This window comes from Phalacrocorax aristotelis, chromosome W (genome assembly GCF_949628215.1).
Source record: "Phalacrocorax aristotelis chromosome W, bGulAri2.1, whole genome shotgun sequence".
Classification (NCBI taxonomy): Eukaryota; Metazoa; Chordata; class Aves; order Suliformes; family Phalacrocoracidae; genus Phalacrocorax; species Phalacrocorax aristotelis.
Window position 1 is genome coordinate 28,678,572 of NC_134310.1, and position 23,933 is coordinate 28,702,504.

At 42.6% G+C, this 23,933-nt stretch overlaps 1 protein-coding gene across 5 annotated transcripts in view; it reads left to right on the forward strand.

Annotated features, from left to right (window-relative positions):
* CRTC1 (CREB regulated transcription coactivator 1) overlaps window positions 1-23,933 on the forward strand; it is a 44,013-nt gene that overhangs the window by 7,831 nt on the left and 12,249 nt on the right. For 4 of the 5 annotated variants that reach the window (XM_075076738.1, XM_075076739.1, XM_075076740.1 and 1 more), the window contains exons 2-8: window positions 12,680-12,796; window positions 17,784-17,921; window positions 18,721-18,782; window positions 19,671-19,765; window positions 21,078-21,163; window positions 21,579-21,622; window positions 21,943-22,163. In XM_075076738.1, coding sequence (XP_074932839.1) covers window positions 12,680-12,796; window positions 17,784-17,921; window positions 18,721-18,782; window positions 19,671-19,765; window positions 21,078-21,163; window positions 21,579-21,622; window positions 21,943-22,163 — 763 coding nt within the window. Of the gene's footprint in view, window positions 1-12,679; window positions 12,797-14,841; window positions 14,890-17,783; window positions 17,922-18,720; window positions 18,783-19,670; window positions 19,766-21,077; window positions 21,164-21,578; window positions 21,623-21,942; window positions 22,164-23,933 lie in introns of all 5 variants that reach the window. The other variant, XM_075076737.1, reaches the window with a different exon arrangement.

Here is a 23,933-nt window from a genome sequence, read left to right on the forward strand (position 1 = left end):
TTAATTTTGATACCCAGCTATTACTATTTATATTAGTAGTATTTTCCTTGGGTGGCCGAAGTCTCACAGGGGAGGGAATTGAGTTGATTTTCCAAAATCAGGTGTATCTTCAGGCAAATGGTGATAGTTCTCAACTCAGAAAGTGTATCAGTGATTTGTGACCTGCTTTTCTGTATGTTGGTGCTTCTGTAGGCCTGTTGTAGAAGCAGCACCTTGTAGCGATGGGAAGCTGTGCAGGAGATTTTTCTAGCTCTGGAGCCCTTACGTGGTGTTTTGACATCCGTAAGCTGGATTAAGGGGGAAGAAAACAACCCCAGTGGCAAAAGGGAAGACAGTGATTGTTGAATAGACTGGCTTTTCACCTTTTTCTTTCCTTGCAAAGTCTTATGTAGATTGTCCTCATCAGCAGCCACCGGTTATTGGAGTCGTGTTACTGGGTTTCTCCTGGTTCTGTCTGTAGATGCAATGGGCAAGGTCTGTCCTTGTTGCTGTCGTCTATGCACAATTCCATGAGACCCTGTTCCCCCTCGCCACCTCTGTGGCATTTCTCCACAAGTGAGGGAAGAGCAAAGGTAATATCTTAAACATTGCACAAGTTTTCACCAGCCTACTTGGATTCAAATGTCTTATTGACCTTCTCATCATAATTAGATTTTCCTCTGTACAATGAAATGATTACATTGTACGAGCCTTTTGCATTCGAAGAATTTTGACTCTAATGGCAGATATTTTTAGTACCTAGAGAATTGCCCGATGCCTCATCTTAAGAGCTACGAGCAATTTCTTGAGCTGTGATGGGATGGCTTAAGGTTGAGCTGCAGTGGGAGGAATTGTTGGAGGGATGAACATGCTGCAAAGGGCATGGTGGTTTTGGGGACTGGTGAAGTGTTATCTTGGTATTGCAGACCAGAGGTCATCATCAAATGGCTTTCTCTGCATGTGAACCAGCGTGAGCGTTGGCAGCAGCTAAATTGCACATTTATTCTGTACCGCTACGTTGTTAACAGAGCCAGCGGTGCTTGCGGCTACCATCGGCGCGGAGTCGGGTGCTCTCCGGCCGGAGAATAAACTCCAAAGGGTACAAACATGCCCTGCTTGTCTCCTAATTTACGAAACTTGTAGGGTTACATAACTGAATTTTCATTCTTTAGCTAAAAATAAAAAATGGAACATAAAAGCTATTTTTATCTTGCTTAATGAGGACATCTCTGCTTTTATTTCATCTTTTCTGAGCCATTTCAATAGGAGGAATGGGGATGGTTTAGGAATGGTGGTTTGTTTGTTTTTTTTAAGCCTGGACACTCATTGTTGCTTTCTGAAGTGTTGTCTGTCAACCAGCAAACATATATGTTGCCTGCTCAGAATGAGTGTTTTCTTTATAAGTACACTGTTAGCTAATAATGATCATGAAAATAAATCGATTTTGTGAGCGTTGCGTCAGATATAAATACATCAGGGAGGCTAAGACTTCTTTTTGCTATCAAATAATCAGTGAACTTCAAGTATGCGTCCTCCCTGATGTTTTGTATAGAATTAGCAGCAACATACCTGCCTTTCTCTTTCTGAAACCCTTTCAGAAAAGGGTGGCATTTGCAGAAGTGCCACGGGATCTGGTTTGTTTTTAAAAGCAGTGCAAATCAGGTTTGGTTCATATTGTAGCTTAGCTTGGCTCCCTGCCCGGTGATAGAGCAGAACTCTGAAGAATAGTCACTATTTTAAGTCTCTAGTTGTGCTGTATCCTGTTTTTACTTGCTACTCAGTTGTGACTGTTAAGCTTTAAACAGTAAACCTTTGTTCCCCAGAAATAGCAAAGTGTTTTTAAACACAAAGTGACAGCCTGTGTATTAAATTTAATTATTTGTTATTATTACTTCATTTATTAATTAAAATTCTGCAAGGTGTGTTCTTACCGATTTTTCGCCCTCAAGCCCCGAAACATCATATTAGTCCGTCTTGGTTCATTTTTTGGCGAAAGTTAAATGCAGCTAATGTGTAAAGAAGTGCCACTGCTCAAAGTTCTGCTGGTGTAAAACAGAAATAAATAATAATAATAAAGTTGCAGCGTTAAGTGCTTCTGCCTTCTTCCTTCTCCCCTCTTTCTCTGCAGAAGTTAAACATTCTGGTTGCTTCTCTTTGGGCTCACAAGAGGAGTGTAAGGCAGATTTGGGGTGGTTTATAAATAGCAAGTGTATGTTAGGGGGTGAGATCTTTTCACTTTCACATGAATTCTAGAAGCCAGCTGGGGGCAGAGGTCTGGGTATGTGTGCAGTTTTTATAACCCCGTTTCCTCACAATTTTATAGCTGAGGTAATCCGGGGAGTTGGTTGCAGCTCCTGAAGGAGAATCTAGTGGAGCCCTGGAATTTGTAGATGACTCATAACAGGACAAAACAATCCAGTTAAGTGATTTGAGGTCTTAAATAACCTCTTCAACAGGAAGGTGAAGAAAACATCATGAACTCATGAGTAATAATTGGCTGTCTTGCAGTGCTAAAAGTGCAGGGATCGCTAGCTGGCAGGGAGTCAGATGATTCCTGTTTAAGCTTTGCTGATCAATATATATCTCAGCTCTTGTGAATGAAATTTATTTGACTGGACCACGATGCTTTTAGCAAAGCAGTATTACAATCACCAGTTGGGAGGAGTTTCTTTTACGCTGGTTTATAGTAGTGGCACTTTGCACCTCAGCTGCGTGGGGTAGGGCTACGCCTAATCTTTTCGGGTTTGCTGCTTCTCCTGTTCTCTGCTGTTCGCCCCGTGAACCAGCCGGGTGACCAAGGCGGTGTTTTGATGAGGACAAACCTACGATAACGGCTGCACCTCCTGAAATGGAGAGAAAGTGGTCTTTGCCTTTGCAGGTCTTTGCTTGGTGGACATGTGAGCTGCAAAAATGACATGGTTTTAGGCAGCCCCAAAAATAAACCGATAGGAATGGAATACCCTGCTCAAATGACTAGCATTGTCATAGACACTAGAGATAAGAGCTCACGCCATCATCTCCGTTCTCCTTTTCAAAGCACAGAATCATTCAGGACTGCCTTAATTTTGTAGAGGCTTTTATGCAGCTGCAGGGGACCCGTGCAGGTGTTCTGGTAGATGCACACCCTTTGAGACCTCACAGTTTTGCTGGTAAGCAACTGGAATTGCAGCCTATATGTAATACTGTCAGGTAACCTTTACGCTTAATCAGGTTTATAAAATCTTAAGTTAGCTATCTTGCTGTTCCCTTTCCTCTGACTAGGAGATTTCATGACTCTATTGATGAAAAACTCATCTTCTGATTCCCAGTTTACTTCTTCATGGCATTTGGAGACAGCTTCTCTTTCCGTTCAAGCTCTGGCTCTGTGAGATAGAGGGGGAGGAATGTGCTTCCCCTTCCCTCCGTCCAAGCCCTCGTACTGAGTTCGTGTGAGCTGGGACGGCGGGAGAATCCCTTTAATTCTGGCCTTGAATAAGTCTCCTTCCGTTTTGTTGTTAATTTCTGAAGTCTTTGAGAAAATCTGAGTATTTTAGTGCGTTGGGAAAACCCTCAGTCCTTGAAGAGTGTATTTGGTGTAGGATACTATAGCTATCCACTGGTAAAAATCAAGTGCGGTGCTGGCCTCGTGTTTGCAGCCCCGCTGTGAGTAGAGTTGGTTGTGAAGTGTTTCAGTGTGGCAGCAGCAAAGCTGTTGCTCTTTTGTGGCTGCTAAATGCCAATATATTACAACAGATTCCTTCCCTGAAGAAAGAAAAAGCAAAAATGCAATTCCCGCCCCCCCCCCCCCCCCCCCCCCCATGAATTTTTATTTTTAATGACCGTGTTTGGCTGGCCTGCAGAGTTTTTCTGTTTGTGTGCTGACACGTCGATGTGATAATGGAAAAAATACTTGAAAGTGACTTAAATGACAGTTATGGTGATGGAAGAGTAAACAATGATGTAGCAGTTCTAAAAGCCTGGGTTCAAATCCAGTTCATACCATATGTCTGGATTTTTTCGTGGTAATTTTCACTTAGTTTGTAGTAGACATTTGGCTTCCTGTTTTGGCTTGGTAGTACTTTGCTCTGCAATATCTATTGCGCTAGGATGCTAATAGCATTAGAAGGCCAAATATGATTGGCAGAGGCAACAAGGGGAAACTTTTGCTCGGCTTGTCCGCACTTGTCTGTTTTTAGCCAGTGGTAAAATCTTCCCTTTTATGAAAATAAAAACATACTAACATTAAAAAAAAACCAACAACAAACCAACATTGCAAAACATTTTGTTACAAAGCTGATGATGGAATACTTTAAATCCCAAGTGACCCAGACAGAGCAGCTGCTATCACTGCGGATTATACCTTTCCTCTAAACTTCAGCCTTCATTTCCTTTACCAGTCTTCCCGGGAGGAACAGCTGTGCGTTTGGATCCACTGCCGCTGTTGGATCAGTACTGGAAACTGCAGGAAATAAGTTACTTTAGCAGTCTGGCTTGATGGTGTTTCTTCCTGACTGTGACAGCCCAAATGAGGGAGGAATGCAAGGGATTCTCTTTTCTTGTTCTGTGATAAATTAGTCTGTGTAGTCTGTCTCCATTAGCCAGGAAGAGTTCTAAGAAGCTAGCTATGCTTTTTCTGTTCTAGCGCTACTCTGTGCCATGTTCGCTCTTCCTTGTTGCCGTGAATTGTTGATTATTCAGAAATAAAAGACCAGTCTCACTTGCTTTGCAGCAGGCACATTTAAATGTGTTCTGATTTTTAAAGGAATGCGGTTTTCAGAGTTCCCTTTTTACATCCACGGCATGGATTAGCTTTAGGGGCTGATAGCAGGCTGCATACTTCTGTGTAATTCTAGACTTTTTTTAATCTAGCTCTGTGGTCAAGCCATTTTCTAGAGAATCAAGTGTTTTTGATAAAAATTTGAGCTGTAGTTTCCTGATGCTGCACCTTTTTCTTCTATTTTCTGCAGAGTAGCATTAGGTGCTCTGAAAGACGATTTAAAAGAAGTGGTTTTACATCATAATGTTTATTTCCCCTGAACATCAGGACATACTTTGGATTGAAAAGAAATACCTATCATGTACACGCTTCTGCGGGTGCATGCTCAGATGGAAGGGAAAGTATTGATGTTATTAGATTTCATCATCTCGTCGTTAATTGCTTGCGAAATGAAAGCAAAGGGCTAAAATTGCAAATAGACCTCCATCTCTTCAGCCACCTATTCAGCTATTAGATAACATGCGTAGGTGGATTTTAATTTGTAACATCTAAATAATGGAAGTCTTTTTAATTATTTGCAGTGAATTGTCAAAAACCTGATAGCGCTATAAAAATGGTCAGTATTAACTTATCGGTCGTACTCAGACTACAAAAGCATTATATAGGTTACAAAAGTCAAGCCTTCTGGAAGACTTTCCAATCTTCATTCATCTTCTGCAGGAGCAGTATGATAGTCTTTAATTAATTTATCATATATTCCCCACTCCCCTAGTGAGACTGAGACCCCTGCCTCTTTCAGCACAAAAATAGATAACGGTGACTTACTGGCAGGCTCTTAAATATCTTGATTTATCCACGTTGTTCTGTGTGTAGCTCTGGGCCTTGGAGCGCACCAGTCAGACGCCGGTTTGCTGATAGGATAATGAAACCTCCGGGGAAGTGCTTCGCGCCTCACGCTGTTAAGGAGCCTGAGAAGTTCAAAAACAACTTAATCTTTACAATATTTTTCTCGGGTGATTATTCTCATTTTATAGGAGGATAACTAAGATGCAAGCAGTAAAATGGAAGAAATTGATGCTTTGAATGTCCAATTCTATACACTCGCTACATGGGGGGAATGCCCAACAGCAGGTCTTTGGTTTTTGAAGTGCTCGATACTTTTGCAGCACAGGTCCAGTTGACTCCAGGAGAGGTAGCAGAATCACAGAATCATTAAGATTGGAAAAGACTTCTAGGATCATCAAGTCCAACCGTCACCCCAACACCCCCAGGCCTCCTAAACCATGGCTTGAAGTGCCACGTCTACACATCTTTTAAATACCCCCAGGGATGGTGACTCCCCCACCTCTCTGGGCAGCCTGTTCCAGTACTTCAGACCCCCACTGGTGATGTTGACAGACCCCCGATATTTTGTGTTGACTAACCTGAAAATTAGCAACTGCCTCTGAAAAAGGCCTTAGTTGCTCACGCAGCGTCCAGAGGAACTTTGGTGGCAGAGGGGAGCCAGGAATGCCGGGCTGCTGCAACGCGTGGCCCCGTTCTCTCGTTATTGGTTTGACTCATTCTTTTCATACCTTCGCGAGAGTGAAGATGAGGTTTGCTCAGACATCTGCGTCGGTAGGCAGCCCTGCAACTTAACGTGGAATTGGACCATACAGCCAAGTTAGTCTGGTGGCTGAGTATTGGAAGGACTCGCTCTTTTGTTGGCTTCCGCTGCGCTCTCCTGTTCCCCTTCTACTATCAAAAATTAATCAGATTGTGGGGTGAGCAAGTTAAGAGAAACCAAGCGAACCCACGCAGTTTTCCTGCTGGTTCAGCTTCTTTAACCACATTTCTTTTGGGTTGTAAGAGTTTGGGTGCAAGGAGAAGGGCAAGGTTATGCAGCTTTCCTGGGAAAGAAAAGGCAGCCAGAGCACTGGGGCCGTGCTCTCCACGGTGTGATCTGCCTGGTTGTGTTACAGAGCTACATCCTCCGTTCCTCGTGAACCTTTTTTCTGTTAATAACTTTCTGTGTCTTCTCATTATTGATATTAATTTTAGATTCTTGGCTTTAATGAGATTGTGTCTGGGTCCGTTGATGTAGAGAGGGACCGGCAGATGAATACCTGCTATAACTAATGAAGTTGTGGCTAACATTTCAATGTTCTTTTCCTTGGCTGACCGGGATTCTCTTTTATTGATTTGTGAATCCTTCCTCTTTTAATTAAATAAATTCTAGACAGCGTTCATGGAGGGTGGTTTTAGTAAATAAGCGGTTATTTTGATGTGTATTAATTTTAGAAATCGGTTGGCAAGTGCAGAGTTTTTCACATTCAAATTCTAATACGAGCTTTAGAATATTAACAGAAGAGGGTTAGTTTGAGGGGAAAGGGGGAGCCAAGCTCTTGGTGGTCAGCGCAGTTAGTTAATTGTTGGATAGATTTTTGGCGACTTGGATACAAACGTAAAGAACTTTTTAAAATAGTGAGATGGGTAATGAGGCGATTTTTAGCCAGCAGCTCTCTTGCTACTAAGTCTAAATGCAGTAACTGTGAATCATTAAATTGACGTTAACTTATCTTTCTTTTAAAGACTGTATTTGCTTTTCTTATCAACATGAGGATTGTGAATGGGAAGAAATCTCCCTTTGAAGAAAATACTTCCACTGGGATTTCACTGAGTAACTGACTTGTCTTGAGGGTTTGTTTGACTTAGTGTTTAATTTCATGCTGGAGAAAGAAGCCAGATTAGCACTCTGGGAGACTCTCTGCCTTCTTGCTCCCAGGAGAGGCAGAGCGTGCACACTTGGCCTGGAAAGCTTCTCTCTCGCTGCCCTACCTGTGTAAATTGAAAAGTCCGGTTCTGTGGATAAAAAGGGCACTTGGTCTCTACCGCAGAGAGGCCGAAAATATTAATATAAGTGCCTTTTCATTGAGGCAGAGCTTTCTACCAGGAGCTGGGCTGTGAGTTCATTCCTAGGGAGAGATCAGAAAATAGCAGTGACACATTACTGAGGATGCCAAATCAATCCCAGCCGGTTTTGAAACTCCAGGCAACGGGATATTCTTTTCTGTGGCAGGTCCTGCCTCTGGTTGTTCTAGCAGAAAGCCTTCCTGAGAAACTTCAGATGTATCCAACTGGGAAACTTTGAACCAGTGTGAACAACAGGATTTACCTATAATGCAGGCTCTAAGACTTCCAGTTAATCCTTTAAACAGAATTTAATTTCCAATTAAGCTTTAATAAGACATTTCTGATTTTAATCTGCACTCATTTTGCTGCTTATTAGGCTCAACATGCTAAAGAGAAAGCTTTCTAAAGTGAAAAGCTAAAATTTATAAGAAAGCTTGGTATGGAAACTGCAAACCAGCAAAAGAGCAGTTATCATGAAATCTTACTTCCTGTATTCATCAGATATCTTAGGGGGTTTTTATCAAAAGGACACTCCACCCTTTTATTATGCTTATGGGAATCGAATTTTTATGTATTAAAAAGGGCATTTTAAAAGAAATGGTGATAGCGGATTTTGACTGACTTCATTCCAATGTCAGATTTGCCGTTTGATTACAGTTGAGTTCTGTCCCTACGTTTGTAATTTGCCCAGAATTTTGTGGGAAGAATTTAGAGAAGTTGAAGTGTTGAATTTTAATAAATGCTTCCTTTGATTCCCACCTGCATATTTTGGACACTTAGAAAGTCTGTAGGAAAACGATATGCTTTGAGGGATATGTTTCTCTCTCTTTTTTAAAAATTGTATAACTTGAATCCCTCCCTACAAACACAGCTGTATGTCCAGCAAACTTTAACCCAATCTAAACAGAAAAATTGAGGGAGTTCATGTAAGTGGGTTCACACAAAAGCTCGTATCTGGAAGAGTGTTGCATTGTTAGCAAGTCAGTAATTGCGTTAAATCTCATATTATTGATTTCTTACCAAAGTTGTGTGTGTCCGGTTCCATTAACCGGAGTAAGGTCACGTCATGTTACTCAACTGTTAGCTGAGTTAAGGATGTAATTGCTTGTAAATTGTGAATTACTACGCGGGAAGGCAACGATTCCTTCCCTGTTTGCTGGAAAGATGCTGCTGCCGCCCTGCAGATTGCTGCCTCTTGCACCTTTGCAGAAACCTATTGGTTTTAACATTAACATTACTTCATTTCTGGCCAACAGTGTGTCAGCCTTTTATTTGGAGACCTTTTTCAGCTATTCTAGAAAACTGCTTATGCAGAAATATTTTATTTTTAATGATTAAATTGGATTTTAACTTAAGTCTTTATTTTTTTTCTTTAGCATAAGAGAAATGCTGGTGGAGGGAAAATTACAGATTCAGTTAGGGTCTGTCGTTTGGGAAACATTTCTTCTAAACAAGAATGTCAAGCAGAAATAAAATCTTTTAACAAGCAAAAGCCTTTTCCTTACCAAAAGCTTTCTCAGGACGGAATGGGAATATTTAGCAATATTTTCAACTGTCAAGGAGCTATTATCTTGGCCACGTAATACATAAATAGAAAAGCTGTAATGTAGAGTCACCAAGTTCATATGGTTCAAGAAATTAATATATCTGGTGAACGCTAAGTAATTCATTATCATACTTCGCTCTCTAAATTCGTATAGAAAGCAAGTTGCCACTAATTGAATCTAACCCCAGGAGATAAAGCCAGAGTTGTCATGAGACTTGTTAACATCTTAAGAGTAATCTGAATTTTTCTATTAAGAAAAGGCTTTTTTTTTTTCTGTTTAAAATAAAACCCCGCAATCTCCCTTTTCAGACCTAATCTGCAAACCCCAAACTGTGTGATACACTTAATTCGCCTCACAAGGTAGTTTTACACAAGACAGAGGAAATGTTTGTTTTGGTCACAGCTGGTGTCTGTTCCCATTTTCAGCGCTGCTTGTCTTTGCTCACAGGTCCTCTTAGTAACACTTGAGACTCCCGAGTTATCCCGAAGCCCGACAGTGAACTTTGGAGGTTTTTTGTTGCTCCTCTGCTTTGAAAGACCCGAGCCGGTTTCGCTCGACGTCTCCTGTTGGAACGACAGTAAGGTCTAACGTCGCAGTATTTAAAAATGCGTTCTTACCAGCTAAAAAGCTGGAGGTTTGAGGCGCTCGGCAAACCGGCCTGCTCTGCTTACGCTCGATCTTCGCAGATTGCAAGTGGCAGTTGTTGATGGTCTCCTATAAACCGCGTAGTCTGGGGGCCGCTCGCTGTTACAAGGCAGGAGGCTGAGGAGAGGAGTAAATACAGACCCACACGCCGGTGTAATGATACACGACAGCAATAACAAGCAATCAGTTTTCTTATTTTTGGCACGGATCTCCAAAAGTGTTTATCGAACGTAGCGTTACTAAAATTAATGGTACTGCAAAGCCATTTAACGAGCTCCTTTTTGAGAAGGGCTTTAGTTCTCGATCTCTTGTGTTTCCTCATTTCCACGTTTAACTGCAGTGGAAAGACAAATGGTCGTGACCTCCTTGTTACACTACACTTTGAGGTAGGTATGGGTTGGGGAAGGCCAAAACATTAAAAAAAACACATAAAGCAACCTTCCCCTCCTCCTCCCTGGGCGTCGTATAGTAGGTTCTTTAAAAGAATCCAACACCTGTTGAAGTAGTTACTTCAGTGTTTGGCACAAATCCCAAGCAAGCCTTTTTTTGACAACAAAAACATATGTACGGGCCAGGCAAAAGGCACAGTTAGTTCTGATATTGTGCTTTTAGTGATCTGCAGCTCTGAGTTAGAGGGGCTGTGACTCATTAAGCGATACCAGCGCGGAGTGTTTCTCTAATTTCGTGTATTGCTTAGAGAGCTCTGGGTTGTAATTGCGTGTCAAAAGATTGCAAAAGAAAAGGCGGGGGGGCCCTTTCCTGCTTTTTAGGTAGGATCTTGTTGAACCGTTTGATATGGCACACTGAATATTTTCTAAGTCTTTGAGCTGAGGGGATTTATCTGCCCTTTGGTTAAGACAAAAACCATGAGCCGCTTTGTGGCTGGATCCTGCCCAAATAGTTGAGGCTTTTGAGAGTGCCCGTTCCATAGAGAGGTTTCATCTCTAAGAGCCGCCTTCTAAGTTTCGAATTAATTCAGGCCCTCAGCTAAAGCAGCAGATCCTGACTGTCTGCGTATTTGGAAATTGGTGGCTTCTAGGGGAGATTCTGTGAATAAAGGGTATTTGAGTTGCTTTCCTAGGGATAGTTTTAACATCGGGAGAACGCATGCACTGTTTTCCTTGGGGTGATCTTGTTTTCTCCTGCTCTGTTCAGGGACTATTTTAATATGTACGTACCCCGAAGTGTCAGCACAATATAAGCAGACTGGTCCCTTTTCCTTCTGTCCCGTCTCGGTGCTATCAGGGAGCCGCATGGTACCTTCACTGTCAACGCCGCTCGGCATCCCTGCCCGCGGTATTACCGGTTTGTCAGAGGACCCTGCGTAGATCACCTTGTCAACACGGAAGGTGCTGGCTCTTCCTTTGCTTTGCTAGAAACATCTTTACTCAACCTCAGGGCCTTTGTGGTAAAGCTGTAGAGGCAGGGCCACTCCTTTCCATCCTGCCATTTCCTTCGCTTGAAGGAAGCGTAAAGAAAAAAAACCCATGTAAACATCCAGTTTTGGGGATGCCGCGTTTTCTAGTACTTCTCCAAACTCTGCTCTTCAGAACCGTGGCATTGCGAGGCAAAGGCTTTCGGATCTGTTTGAATGAAACTGAACCAGATTTGTTGATGTACACACTACAGTACCTTAGCAACCAACCTGCATCTAGTCCAAGATCTGAACATTTAGTCTTTAAGCAATTCTTTGCTACCAATCTAGGAACGTTCTTGCATTTCGGAGTGCAGAAACAGCCAGTTGACATCTAGCGAGGAACAACATACATTATAAAATATGTACTCCTCCACCGTGGGAGGAGAGGGAACTTATGTAAGCTCATTTCTTTGCTACTTTAATTGTAGTTTCTTGAATCCTTGGAAGATGCATCCCTGGGAGCAGGATTGTTGTGTTCAGATGATTGCAAATTCTGCTTTATCAATGCAAAATAGGGCTTCGGTGGCAGCGTGGTATTAAATCTAGATGTGCCAAGTGGGAACATTACAGAATTGAAAGAGGCATTATTTCAAGTCCTACTAAACTAAAAAATGAGAAAGGTCACTAACAAAGGATTAATCAGAAATCATAGCTCTTATTAACGAGCTGTTGAAACATTATAGTCTTCTGAAAGAAGTGACAATGAAAATAAGCTGGTGTTTGAGGTAGAAAAGAAACAGCTTTCTTGTGCACGCTTTTTTGTACACCAGAAATACATACAACTACGGGAAAGCCTACCAGAATATTTTAGTAGAGAGGTGTCATTCGGAGCTGAAGAGTGATACCTGGCGCTTATGGAAACTTTGCAGACTGTCACGTTTATTTTCACGCATACCTGCCCAGTACGGGATTCTTTGCTGTTGTTTTTTTATTCCTTTGGTTGGTTGGGTTTTCTGTGTCTGCCCTTCCCACAGAGCTTTTCCTGGGAAGAGAAGCAAGAACACTTACCCAGTGGTGGAAAGCTACAACTTGCTGTGACATCTCTGTTACCTAGAGAGCTAACAAGTTGAATGTTTGGTTAAACAGTGTACTCAATATGCTAAATTAAGAATGACTTTCTTATTTGTATGTCGCACACATGAACAGCCAGTTAATTCTGATATTAGAGTCATGATAGACCGACATGGGGTTTTTTACGTCCTGATTTTCAGACTAGCAGGTGACATAAGAACCATGTGGTTTCATGTGGTGGTTATTTGTTGAAAACTGAAGATGATTGCTGACTATGAAGTTGATTTTTTTTTTCCCTTCCATCACTTCACACTATCACTCCAGATCTAACGTGGCAGGTTGCCGACCATGCTTTGTGGGGAAGCTGAATTCATGCTGTTTGTAGATGGCAGCCATTCTCAGTGATAACGGACACGGTGTCGAGTTGAGTCAGTTAAAACAGTTGAAAAATAAATGAGTTGCCCTTACGCTTTCCTCCTCCTTTTCTTTTAGTTACAGCTGCAGAAAACCCAATATTTGCAACTGGGACAGAGTCGTGGCCAGTACTACGGTGGGTCACTGCCAAATGTGAATCAGATTGGAAACAGTGCCATGGATCTGCCCTTCCAGGTGAGCTTTATAGGGTGTTTCTTTCTTCTTTTAGTGATTAACACTGTGCCTGCATGCTATTTTTCCCCTCACAGGACCCCATGAACTAGCTGCTGGTTCAGAACATAGCTCCATCATCTCAGCAGATCGCCCTGTTTTAAAAATTTTTGCTCTTTTGGAATGGAACATAGTTGTGTATTTTTGTATTGTTTATAGCTAGTGTTAGATATTAGTTTTCCTGTCCCCGGTCGTGATGCCTTTGCGTCAAGAATATGCAGAGATGACGCAATTTCTTTGTCGGTGAATAATCGTGGTGGTAGTGGGTTTTTTTTTTCCGCTCAGTACCAAATTCATAATGAACTCTTCTGCGAAGATACTGTAGACTCAAAGCAAAAGTGGAAGGAAATAATGCAAGGTGATGTGGAAAGCGCTGGGAGATGGCGGGGTGCGAGAAGGTACCCCGTGGTGGTGTGCGTGTTCCGTGGGAGTAATGCCTGGATTATAGGAGAGGAGAAGGAGGAATGGGACGCAAACCACTATCAGAATAGTCACTTTTCCTTAGTCTGGCTGAGAAGCGAATGTAGAGGCATACAGGCTTTTTTTCCCCCCCCTGCTGTTGTGACTCCAGAGGTAATGCACTAGAAACAGAAAATCGGTGTTTCGTATGAATGTTTTGCTGTGAATAAACAGCACAGGAGAGACATGGACCTGTTGGAGTGGGTCCAGAGGAGGCCACAAAAATGATCAGAGGGACGGAACACGTCTCCTACGAGGGCGGGCTGAGCGAGTCGGGCTGTTCAGCCTGGAGAAGAGAAGGCTGCGGAGAGACCTCACTGCAGCCTTTCAGTACTTAAAGGGGGCTGATAAGAAAGATGGGGAAAAACCTTTTAGCAGCACCTGTAGCGACAGGCCTAGGGGTGGTGGTTTTAAACTAAAAGAGGGGAGGTTCAGACTAGATAGGAGGAAGACATGTTTTTACAATGCCGGTGGTGAAACCCTGGCCCAGGTTGCCCAGAGAAGTGGTCGATGCTCCATCCCTGGAAACATCCAAGGTCAGGCTGGATGGGACTCTGAGCATCCTGGTCTGGTGGAAGATGTCCCTGCTCATGGCAGAGGGGTTGGACTAGGTGGCCTCTAAAGGTCCCTTCCAGCCCAAACCCTTCTGTGATTCTGTGTTTGGACAGAAGATGGTGTATAGTGGATAGGATTAGGGGATGGATAGTTTGGGGACTCCTGATTTCTATAGTTAAGTTGATTTAGGGCGCTCAGAATAATAAAAATTTCTGCATTAGTTTTCCTTTTTTGAGTGGTAACACATTTTATCTCACAAGGATGTGGTAAGAATAAAATTTTGCAGTTTGTGGTTTTCTGGTGAAAGCTGCCTTAATAAATACGGAGAAACTATTGATGACATCCTCTAACCATGCCTTTTGAAATACACGTAGGCAGCTGAATTTGTGGAGGGTAAAAACTTGAATCTTGCGCAAGAGAAGCAGCGAACGGCTATTTTAGTGTGGTTGCCTTTAGGGAATACAGTGCAGAGGTTTGTAATGTTATGAAGCCCTTAAGATTACTCCAAGCGTCTGGTCTCTTCAAGTTTTTGTCTTTAGTTTCTTGTTAAGGAGGTTCATCATTTCTGTTCATTTTAAGCAAGAATATTTCAGTATTTTTGTGCTTGATGGCCATTACTGATGGTTATCGCATACCCTCTTTTAGTCCTGAAACTAACAGGGTGTTTGAAAGTGAATATTCAAAAATTTATGAATAACTAGAGGAGGATACGGAAACAAATTGTCCTTGAACTCCAGGATTTTATGTCTCTTTTTCACACACACGCACAAAAATCCAAAGTTGATACCGTCACAGATGACAAATGGTGGCACGCAACGAAGTAAAACCATGTATTTGTGTCAGTGATGAATGCTTTCCAGGCTTTCCAGTTTTAAGCTAACGTGCGATGAAATTGCCAAAAGATACTTGTTCGATGTGCCGATGAGGCGAAGCCTGTCTGGTTGTCTCTGGTGAGAGCGTTAGTGTCTGAGAATCTTGGTTCTTTGCATTTACAGCACAACGGAGCTCTGGCAGAAGCCTTTGGAGCAGTTCCTGTCTCTTTGGTAAACAAGTATTTAGGTTTGTGCAAATACGTATTTAGGACTGGTGTACTGTTTGCCCAGGTAGATACGTATTTTAGCACACGTTACACTTTTTCTGGTATGCACAGTATTTATTTGATTCACCGTCCCAGCTCCAAAGGAGTTATGGTCTGTCACATAAATACAGGTTTTGCCATGCATCCCAGTTTGGAACATGCATAATAATTCCTGTACAGACTCCGTGGACGTGCTATGGTCTGTCATGTGATTACCTATGATTTACGGGGGATTAATTTGATGCAGACGATGGTTTATTTGGCACTGTCTTGGCCTGTGATTTAAGCGATCTCTGAGCATGTGCACTTAGCCTGCATGTTGAGCTCCCATCGGGAAGGGCAGAATGATCACCCAAATGCTGCTTGACACCAGCGGGCACCCAAACGCGAACTGTCACTAGGCACCACCCCTCACTTTCCCCCTCATCCACCTTGCTTGTTTTTATTTCTTAAACCAATGTTTTGATAAATTAAAGGGACACTGTTGCTTTAGAGCACTGAGCTTTTTCCTTCCTGTCTGTACTTAGCTGCTTTTTTTTTTTTTTTAATGTTTTGTGGAGTTTTGGTTCTGATCTCAAATCCTTGAATGCTTATCAGGGAAGTAAATCCATCTAGTTCTTCATTCTCCAAATAAAATTGATGCTCAGACCTGTTCCTTTTTTTCTTTTTTAATCACAGTTGTTTACTATATTTAAATATCCCATGCCCTGCAGGGATGGGGTTTTTAATGAAGGTGTGTTGCCTGACGTTTGGTCCAGAGTAAGTTTTGTGGGATGGATGCTGAGAGAAGCCGGAGCTGTTGGAGGTGGTACCCATTTTCTCAAAGGGTTGTCGTCTTTTCTGATTTCCCAAAGCAAGTTAGGGATTCGCTCAGGTTCTTTGTTCCTGGAAAGCCAGAGAACAGCATTGCCCCAAAATTCCTTGCTCTGTACATTGGAGCCCTGTGCCTGGGGAGCCCTGTGCCCGTGTTTATTTGTGCCACCGTTGCACTTAAGGTAGATCTTTGTTGTGTTTTTTTTATATGGAAGTTGTGCCAAAAAAAAAAGGGAAAACTTAAGAAATAACTATTTTTGCGTTCAACTTTTTGTCTGTGTACTCAGATGCATTGGCTTCCTTTTAAATTCCAGGTGAGGTCTGCATTCTCTGTGCTTCAGGCTGGCTTCTCCTTTTTTAGTAACCTTGTGGTTGAGACCACTGGCATAGGAAATTGCTTTTCCTGTTGACCTTCCAAGCATGCATGGATTTGCAAATTTTGCTGCCTTTTGGGGTAGAATTGATGTAACGACAGTAGAAGGAAGAGTTTGAGGCTTTTTTTTGTTATTTTGGAATTATGGATATTCCCAGTTCTGTGTGGTGCCAGTTAGGTCGAACTAGATTGTTGTTTAGTGTTTGCAGCAGAGATGAAGTAATTTAAACTAAAGCATGTTGGTCTAAAATACTTTTTAAGGAACTGAAGCAAAACCCCATGATCTTAATGGCTGAGAGTACGGTGAAGAGTCACTGTGCTCTCGTGCTAGTCCCGTGTTGACTTAAGCAATATTCTGCTGCATATAAAGTGTTGGCCCTGGAAGGAGAAAATAAACACCACAGCCACTTTGCATCCATTTATATTAACTCAGGTTGTGTGTGCACAGAGGGAGAGGAGGCTAATATTTGCTAAATAGAAGAGTTTAAAATAGTAGAAAGACTCTTTAAGAAGTTATTACAAACAAAACATTTAAAAAAAAATTTAAACTTTCTAGAAATAGTCATTTAAACAGCCAAAGCTGGACACTTTAAAAAAAAAAAAAGTAAAAAGAAAAAAAGATTAATGTGGAAGCCAGATGGTTTCATGGCTTGGCAGACAGGACAGTGCATTTGCCACGTTCAGCACCTGAATGGAGGAGGAAATTTTGGATTTCCAAACAGATGGTGTTGAGGGACTCAGCAAAGCTGTTCACATTGGCAAGGAGTGGAAGGCTGTGTAGCTTTTTTCTCCCCCAGAGACCCATATATCGCTGCTGAAGTACGAGTAGAGGTTGACCATTCGGTCCTTCCTTCCCCACCCCCTGCAGGTATGCACTGAGAAGGGCTTTTGAAAACGTAGGAGAGGTTTTCCATTTTTCGCCTGGGAGTTTGTCTTCCCTGTCTTTTCTCTGCCATCCTCATTCTCGGAAATCAGTTGCTGACAAGTAAACGCTCTCAAGATATCGGCACCGATAAGATTCAGAGTGGAATCAACCCGCCTCGGTTCGCTGCGCAGCCTGAATGAAATGGAAATCGCTTAAAAAATATTGGATGCTGTAACTTTTTCTAGACAGAGGAGGAAGGAAACTGCTTATCTTTTTCTTTTAATTCTATCAGTGTCCCCCTTAAAATAATTATGCCGAAAGGAGGGGTGAAAGGAAGTTTTGAGAGAACGTGGCGTGTTCTGATGAATGTTAGGCTCACTCTGCATCTTCCTGCATCTCCTGCCCTCGTAGTTTCAGCTCTGGTTGTCAGCATGTTCCTTCTGGATGCATGCTGCATGCTACACCAAGGGAATGTAAACAGCGGTTGTCAGCGGGCTCCCTGCCACACTCGCTTGTGGTGTTTTAGAGATACAAAGGTTGGAGAGCAGTGCTGATTTACGAGAGGGCAGGCCTAGCACGGTCTGCCTCCACTCGTCTCTAATCTCTGTCTGGAAGAGATAGCCCTGGTAATTGCTTTCCATGGCTGTAGCGGAAACGTTGCTGCAGGAAAAATTTACATGGTTACACTTGTCCATATCTTTTTTGAGTTGTATTCCTTTAGAATAATACAGCCTTGCATACAATATAAATAGGTCCTGGCTGCTCGTGCGTGTGTTTTTCTGCTTATAACTTCATGTGTCTCTCTCAGACTCCATTTCAGTCATCAGGATTGGACACGAGCAGAACAACTCGGCATCATGGTCTGGTGGACAGAGTGTATCGTGACAGAAACCGTCTTGGCTCCCCACATCGACGCCCTCTCTCTGTGGATAAACATGGAAGACAAATATCCTTTGGTTCATGAGCTCACAGCGAGCACCTCCCGTTTCAATAATATCACCGTCTTCAGTTTTTACGGCTCCCTCCTTCCCCCCCTCCTCACCTGTCAGCAGAGCTGCTTCCCATCTCCGTGCAGTTAATGTCATCTGCTTTTTCTGAACTGTGATCTAGTCTATAAATACCTACTATTCTCAAAAGTAAGCACTTACCTTTCTCTGTTTCCTCAGCTCTAAGTGGGGATAATGACACACATGAAGCTGAGAGGGATGGAGATCCTTTGATGGAGAAAGCAAGGCAATCTTGGTGAAACTGAGTTTCCCTTCAGAACTGAGTAAATCTGAACCAGAGTAATTCTCTGCAGTTCATTGTGCGTTTCATTACAAGTTGATTCATCAGTTTAGCATTTGCCAAGCGCTATTTCTTCTTGCCATTTGTGAAAATGAATTAGCTTGTTATTTCTGACTGGCTTAAAATGTGCCGCCATCAGACTGGCTTGATGGGGCGAAAGGGGCTGTGTGAGTGGGAGAGTGGAGAGCCGACGGCTTCTCGGGGAAGAGCGAGATGCTCAGAAAGGGAGAAGGAGGATGGTTGTCCTGTTGCTCAAATGTTACAACTATCCAGATAATATTTTGTTTGGAGTGGCCTTTTAAAGTCAGCATGTTCCACACAGGGAGTCCGCTTGCCGTTCTCATGTGAGCTTCGTGGTTCTGACAGGGTAGTTTGAATTATTCCTTAGGAAAAGATTTCAAATAGGCCTCCTGCTTAAGTGAGAAGGTGATGTTCTTCCCCTTAACTGAAGGAATCACGTGGACAGCTGTCCGTATGGCACTGTGTATCTGTCGCCTCCATCAGACACAAGCTGGAGAAGGTTAGTGGCTCTGTTGTGCGCGTGTGCGTTAGCGTTTGGGCTGCGTTCTCTGATACCACAACACTTCCGTGTGCAACAGAGGCCTTTGTTTTCCCCACAGCGGTTGGCCATCTGAATTTCCATGACTTCCTGAATTTAGAAATAATTTTCTTCCATTATGCTTATTCTCTCAGGTGACCCGCTTTTAAACCTAGTGTGTCAGCTAATGTGATCTTTTTTAAGGGTCAGTCTTGCCAGGTGTTCCAAGGCACCCCCCAAAGCTGTTGAGCTGTAAAAGACTTGGAACACGTCTCGCTGCGGAGCAGCTGGGTTAGCCTGCCCTTGCAGGCGTTCGAGCGGAAGGGAGGACCGCGTTCCTACCCCTCGTGCTCCTGCCACTGAGGTGCTGAGTTGCTGACGTGGTGGCCTGCCTTCCCAAGCGAAGGACAGCTCACCGTGGGAGATGTGTTGACTGTGGAGGTTCCCGTCTCCACCGCGTACATGTGTCCTGAACCAGTCATTTTCCCTCCCTGTGAAACAGGGGTGCTTTCTTTTCAAAGACCAGTATGACCGAAGTATGTATAAGCAGCTTTCAACTTAAAAATTGCATTATTTCATCATGCGTAATCTTAAAGCTCGTTCAAATTATTTTCTAACGACGGCAACCAGTTTATTCTGTATTCCTCTCAATCCCATTACTGAAACAATTGCTCTTCAAACTTGAACTAATTTGTTCTGCGAATTGATTGTTCACAAGGAAATGGTGCCTGGTATATGCCATGTATAGATTGCGTTTTTTTAATGCAGAGTGTTCAGGTTTTACGGAGTTGGTTACGTTTATCTGAGATCAAGCATTCTTTTATTTAGAGAAACTGACAATAAAAACAGGGGTTTTTGCCTTCCTTTCAGGACAAACTCCGATTCTGCCTTGCACCAGAGTACCATGACTCCAGCTCAACAAGAATCCTTTTCAGGAGGGTCACAGGACATGCAGCAGAAAAGAGGTAAACAGAGAAGAACAAGAAAGCTATTTATAAAATAGCATGGTACTTCAGATTATATGCACGTGTGTTGGTACGCATCTCTGTTTCTGTGAACACATGTATGCGTAACGCTTTCTAGATTCAGTTATGCAGGAATTGGAACAAAGGACCACGTTTACTCTTCTGGGTAGTGAAATCCAGAAAAGATTGTACAAAGCTGATAGAACATCTTCCCAAACCCCATTTTCTGTTATTCTAAGACCTTTTCTGATGGGGAAAAGTAATCTGGGCTTGGGGGGCTCTGGTGGTTAGACTACTCTCCGCAGTACTAGAGGTTTGCAGTTTGCAGTAACCTCTAGACAAGGTAGAGATCACAGACAGTTCGTGGTCCGTGATACAATATTGTAAAGGGGCAAGACTTAATCTAGTTTTTGTTTATGGGATTGAGATCACCAGTGGATATACCCTCAGAGGCAATGCTTACAAACAGCACTCTCTGGTAGTATTTCTGGTTAGGAGCCAGAGCAGCACAGCCCTCCCGCACTAATAATTCTGGTGCCCTCTGCTGGCCCTTGTTCCTGCTGTCAGAAATACATTAAAACCTCTTAAATCTGTGTAGAGAAATTCAATCCTGAAACAACCACCCAGAGACAGGTGAACACGCAGTGCTCCGATGCACACGCATCGTAGTGTGGGTCTTTCATGTACTTCTAGAGCTGTAAAACATTAAATAATGATCATCTTAGCAGTGTTGCATACATATGGATTTATAGCCATCAGCGTGGAAGGCTTCTGTTGATACATCCCTCTGACAGGGCTTTCTTTTGATGTTTCTTTGTCACCCTGCTGCTAGAGTGGTGAAACGGTTGATTGCTTTGAAGAAACAAATGTGTTTGGAATAGGGAGAAGTAACAGCGTTATAGCATTTCTCTGGTCCAGGGGAGATGGTCCGGGTTCTGCCCTACTGGAATTGTTCTACTGGCCACCGGTTCGACATCGCAGGTGTCCATCGCTTGTGCAAAATGCAAAAGATAGGGAAAGCTAGGTCCCAGGATCCGCTACTCCATTTAGGTCTAAGTAGACTAAATTGGAGGCCAGAATTTTGGTGTTTTGGGGTTTTTTTTGAGGCTGATAATGTCTCCTTGCTTATTAAATACAATTTTAGTCCCTTCTGGTGCTCACTTTTAAAAAATACAACAGTAAAGTGCCGCTGTTTCATATTCATTGCTAATAGGTTACTTAAGAGTTTTCAAATGGTTAAACTTCCGGCCTGGAAATTTATTACTGAGAAGCTTAATAGTATGATATGATTCCTTTTGTTTTAATTTTTTAGTTTTATTACTGACTGTCCCTGGAATGGAGGAAACCACCTCTGAAGCAGACAAAACCCTCTCTAAGCAAGGATGGGACACTAAAAAGGTAGGAACGTCACGTTTCAAGGCGTAGAGATTTTATTTTCTAAACATATTCAGGTAAATTAATGCTCTAAATATTGTCAACCAAAGAAAAAAAATCTACTTGCAGACATTAGAGATTAAGTGGTGTATTTCGCAAGAAATCACGAAATGTTAGATCAGAAACATTAGATCAGAAAGGCACTTCATGTGTGAATGCATGTTTGATTATATCAGGAGAAACTGTTTACATTTGAGCCTGTTGGGCTAATAAAGCAAAAAAGGTGACATGTATCTTTTAAGAGCTTCACAGAGCTCTTGTGTAGAAGGATAGCTCTTCTGTAGAAACGTATTAAATAAAACTCATCAATTGAAATATATCCCAAGCATTAATCTCTAGCAATGTCTTTGCCTTTAAAAATGTCTTCCTTCTGTTTTAGACTGGGTCATCAAGGCCTAAATCATGTGAAGTTCCAGGAATCAAGTAAGTTTTGAGCAGTTCCGTTTGGGTTTGTTTTTTAACGGCATTGAGATTTTTAGGAAATAACTTTGTATGTTGAATGTCCTCTTGCTTTTGAGTTTTCCGAAAAGCCCTTAGACAGTGTAACACTGCAAGAGATACAAGCCAGAGCCTTTATGAATGGACCATTGGCTAGTACATCTCTGGTTTATCAGAAATACGATTTATAATTCTGTATAAGGCACCTTCCTTTTCTAAAAAGATTCTACAAAGATCTGTCCAGGGTGAAATTTAAATTGAGACGTGCCTCTCTGTTTTTCTTTTTTCCTCTCTCCCTTATTTAGCATCTTTCCATCAGCTGACCAGGAGAACACTACCACGCTGATTCCTGCTACGCATAACACAGGCGGCTCCCTGCCAGACCTGACGAACATCCATTTCCCTTCCCCTCTCCCAACACCGCTGGATCCCGAGGAATCCACGTTCCCAGCCCTGAGTAGCTCCAATAGCACCGGAAATCTTGCTGCCAACCTGACTCACTTGGGCATCAGCACTGCCAGTCAGGGTAAGAGCTCAGCTCTGAGGTGTTTTCACAGATTGTCCATAATCTGTCACTTGTCTTAGAAGAGGGAAGTTGCGTTGCTGAATAGAACTGTTTTGTCTGAGGGGTAATTGCGCTTCGCTGCTGATTGACATCACTTTGTAAATCAAGGCATTTCTGTAGGAAAAAGTGAGAAAGCTGTATTTAGTTATATGACTTACAAATTGTCTTTCATTTTTCTCTCATGTTCTTGGTGCCCAAATCCGTTATTTTGGTTTTTTTTTTTTTATTTTATGTATAAGACTACAGAAAAGACTAATATCCAAAGCGTGCTTCCCTTGTAATTAAATGTACTTAACCCCAACAGCACTTGTGTTATGGAAATATCTTAAGTAGGTAGGCCTTGTGTTTTCATTCCTCTAGAACGTTGGGGGTTTTTTTTCATGTGAGGATTCTTTTGGAGGGCGAACATTGCTTGCCTGCTAATATTCTCATTCGAGTTATCAGGAATAATGTGTTTTTCTAAGCTTGGTTGCTTAAGTTTTGAAAATATCCCAGATATTCAGGCTACATAATATAGCGGGGCTTTGGGAAGCAGTGCCAAGTGTGCACCTCGGTATCCCACAGCTCTTACTACGGTGCTTTGTGTTGCAATTGCCGCCTTCCTGGCAGCGTAGCTTTTGTTGCAAGGTCTTCTCTAGAGCTGTTGCTGTTTGAGCTGTTCAGCCTGGTGAGTGTGAGTTGTGTTTGTTGGGGTCTGTGGGCTTTGGCAATACTGATAATCTTATATTAAAAAAAAAAACCACCCAACAAAACCCACAGACAAACGTTATTTGCCGTGCCGGCGATTCATGCTGATCACCTGATAATTTGAGGACTTGTTAATGTTACAGGCAAAGAGCCTAAACTGGTGATTGTTAATTTTTTAAATAACCTCACTGGGTTGTACTCGAGACTGGTTGTGAAGGGGGTTGCCTTCTTTTATTGTCAGTGACAGTTGCAGTCAGTTGATTCCCAGAATAGGAATAAGGTGCTGTATCCAAAAATACAAGTGTATTTCCTGTGTTAGGCAGGATTCCCTTACCCACTTCAAAATCCTCTCATATATCGGGAAAAGGAAATAATTCTAATCAGGTTAATGTAGGGTTATGACCGAGAAGTTATATTTAAGAACGAAGCAAGAGGGCAGTTTAACCATTTGAGTACAGAGTAGGTCAGCAGCTTTCAGCATCCTTTAACAAGTTTTCTGGTCCAAAAGGGACTGTGTAAAGCCTCAGAGACAGGCGGCCGCTCACGTGGAGCTTTGGGAGGCTGTGCTGAGCGCGCCGTTGGGTGTCTAAAAAGGGGCAAACTACTTGCATGGACTGAGGCCAGGCTGCGTTGCTAAATTTTTTGCCGTACTCATAATCAGCAAAGTAAACGGTATAAAACCAAACTGGCAGGTACATAATTGCTTTGAAAACATTTCCTGATCTATCAAAGACCTAAATTAAAAAGGCGTACTCGCTGATGATTTTCCCGCTTTTCTTTGGAGACTCTCCCGTAGTTTAGTCATTGGCATAGTCGGTGTTTGGTGCTTTCTTGTAACTGATTTTTTCCAAACCCTCCTTGCCTCTCCTTATCTTGTAGCTCTTTAGCGGAAGACTTTGGCAGGTTTTGCAGGAGCTCTGTGCGTTGCGCAGGCACGCCCTCAGCGGCCCCAGGAGAAGGTGGGGGAACAGACACCTGTCAGGTTACAGAGAACCACCAGCAACGGAAGACGATGCGTTTGTGCGTTTGAGTTTGTCGGCCCGC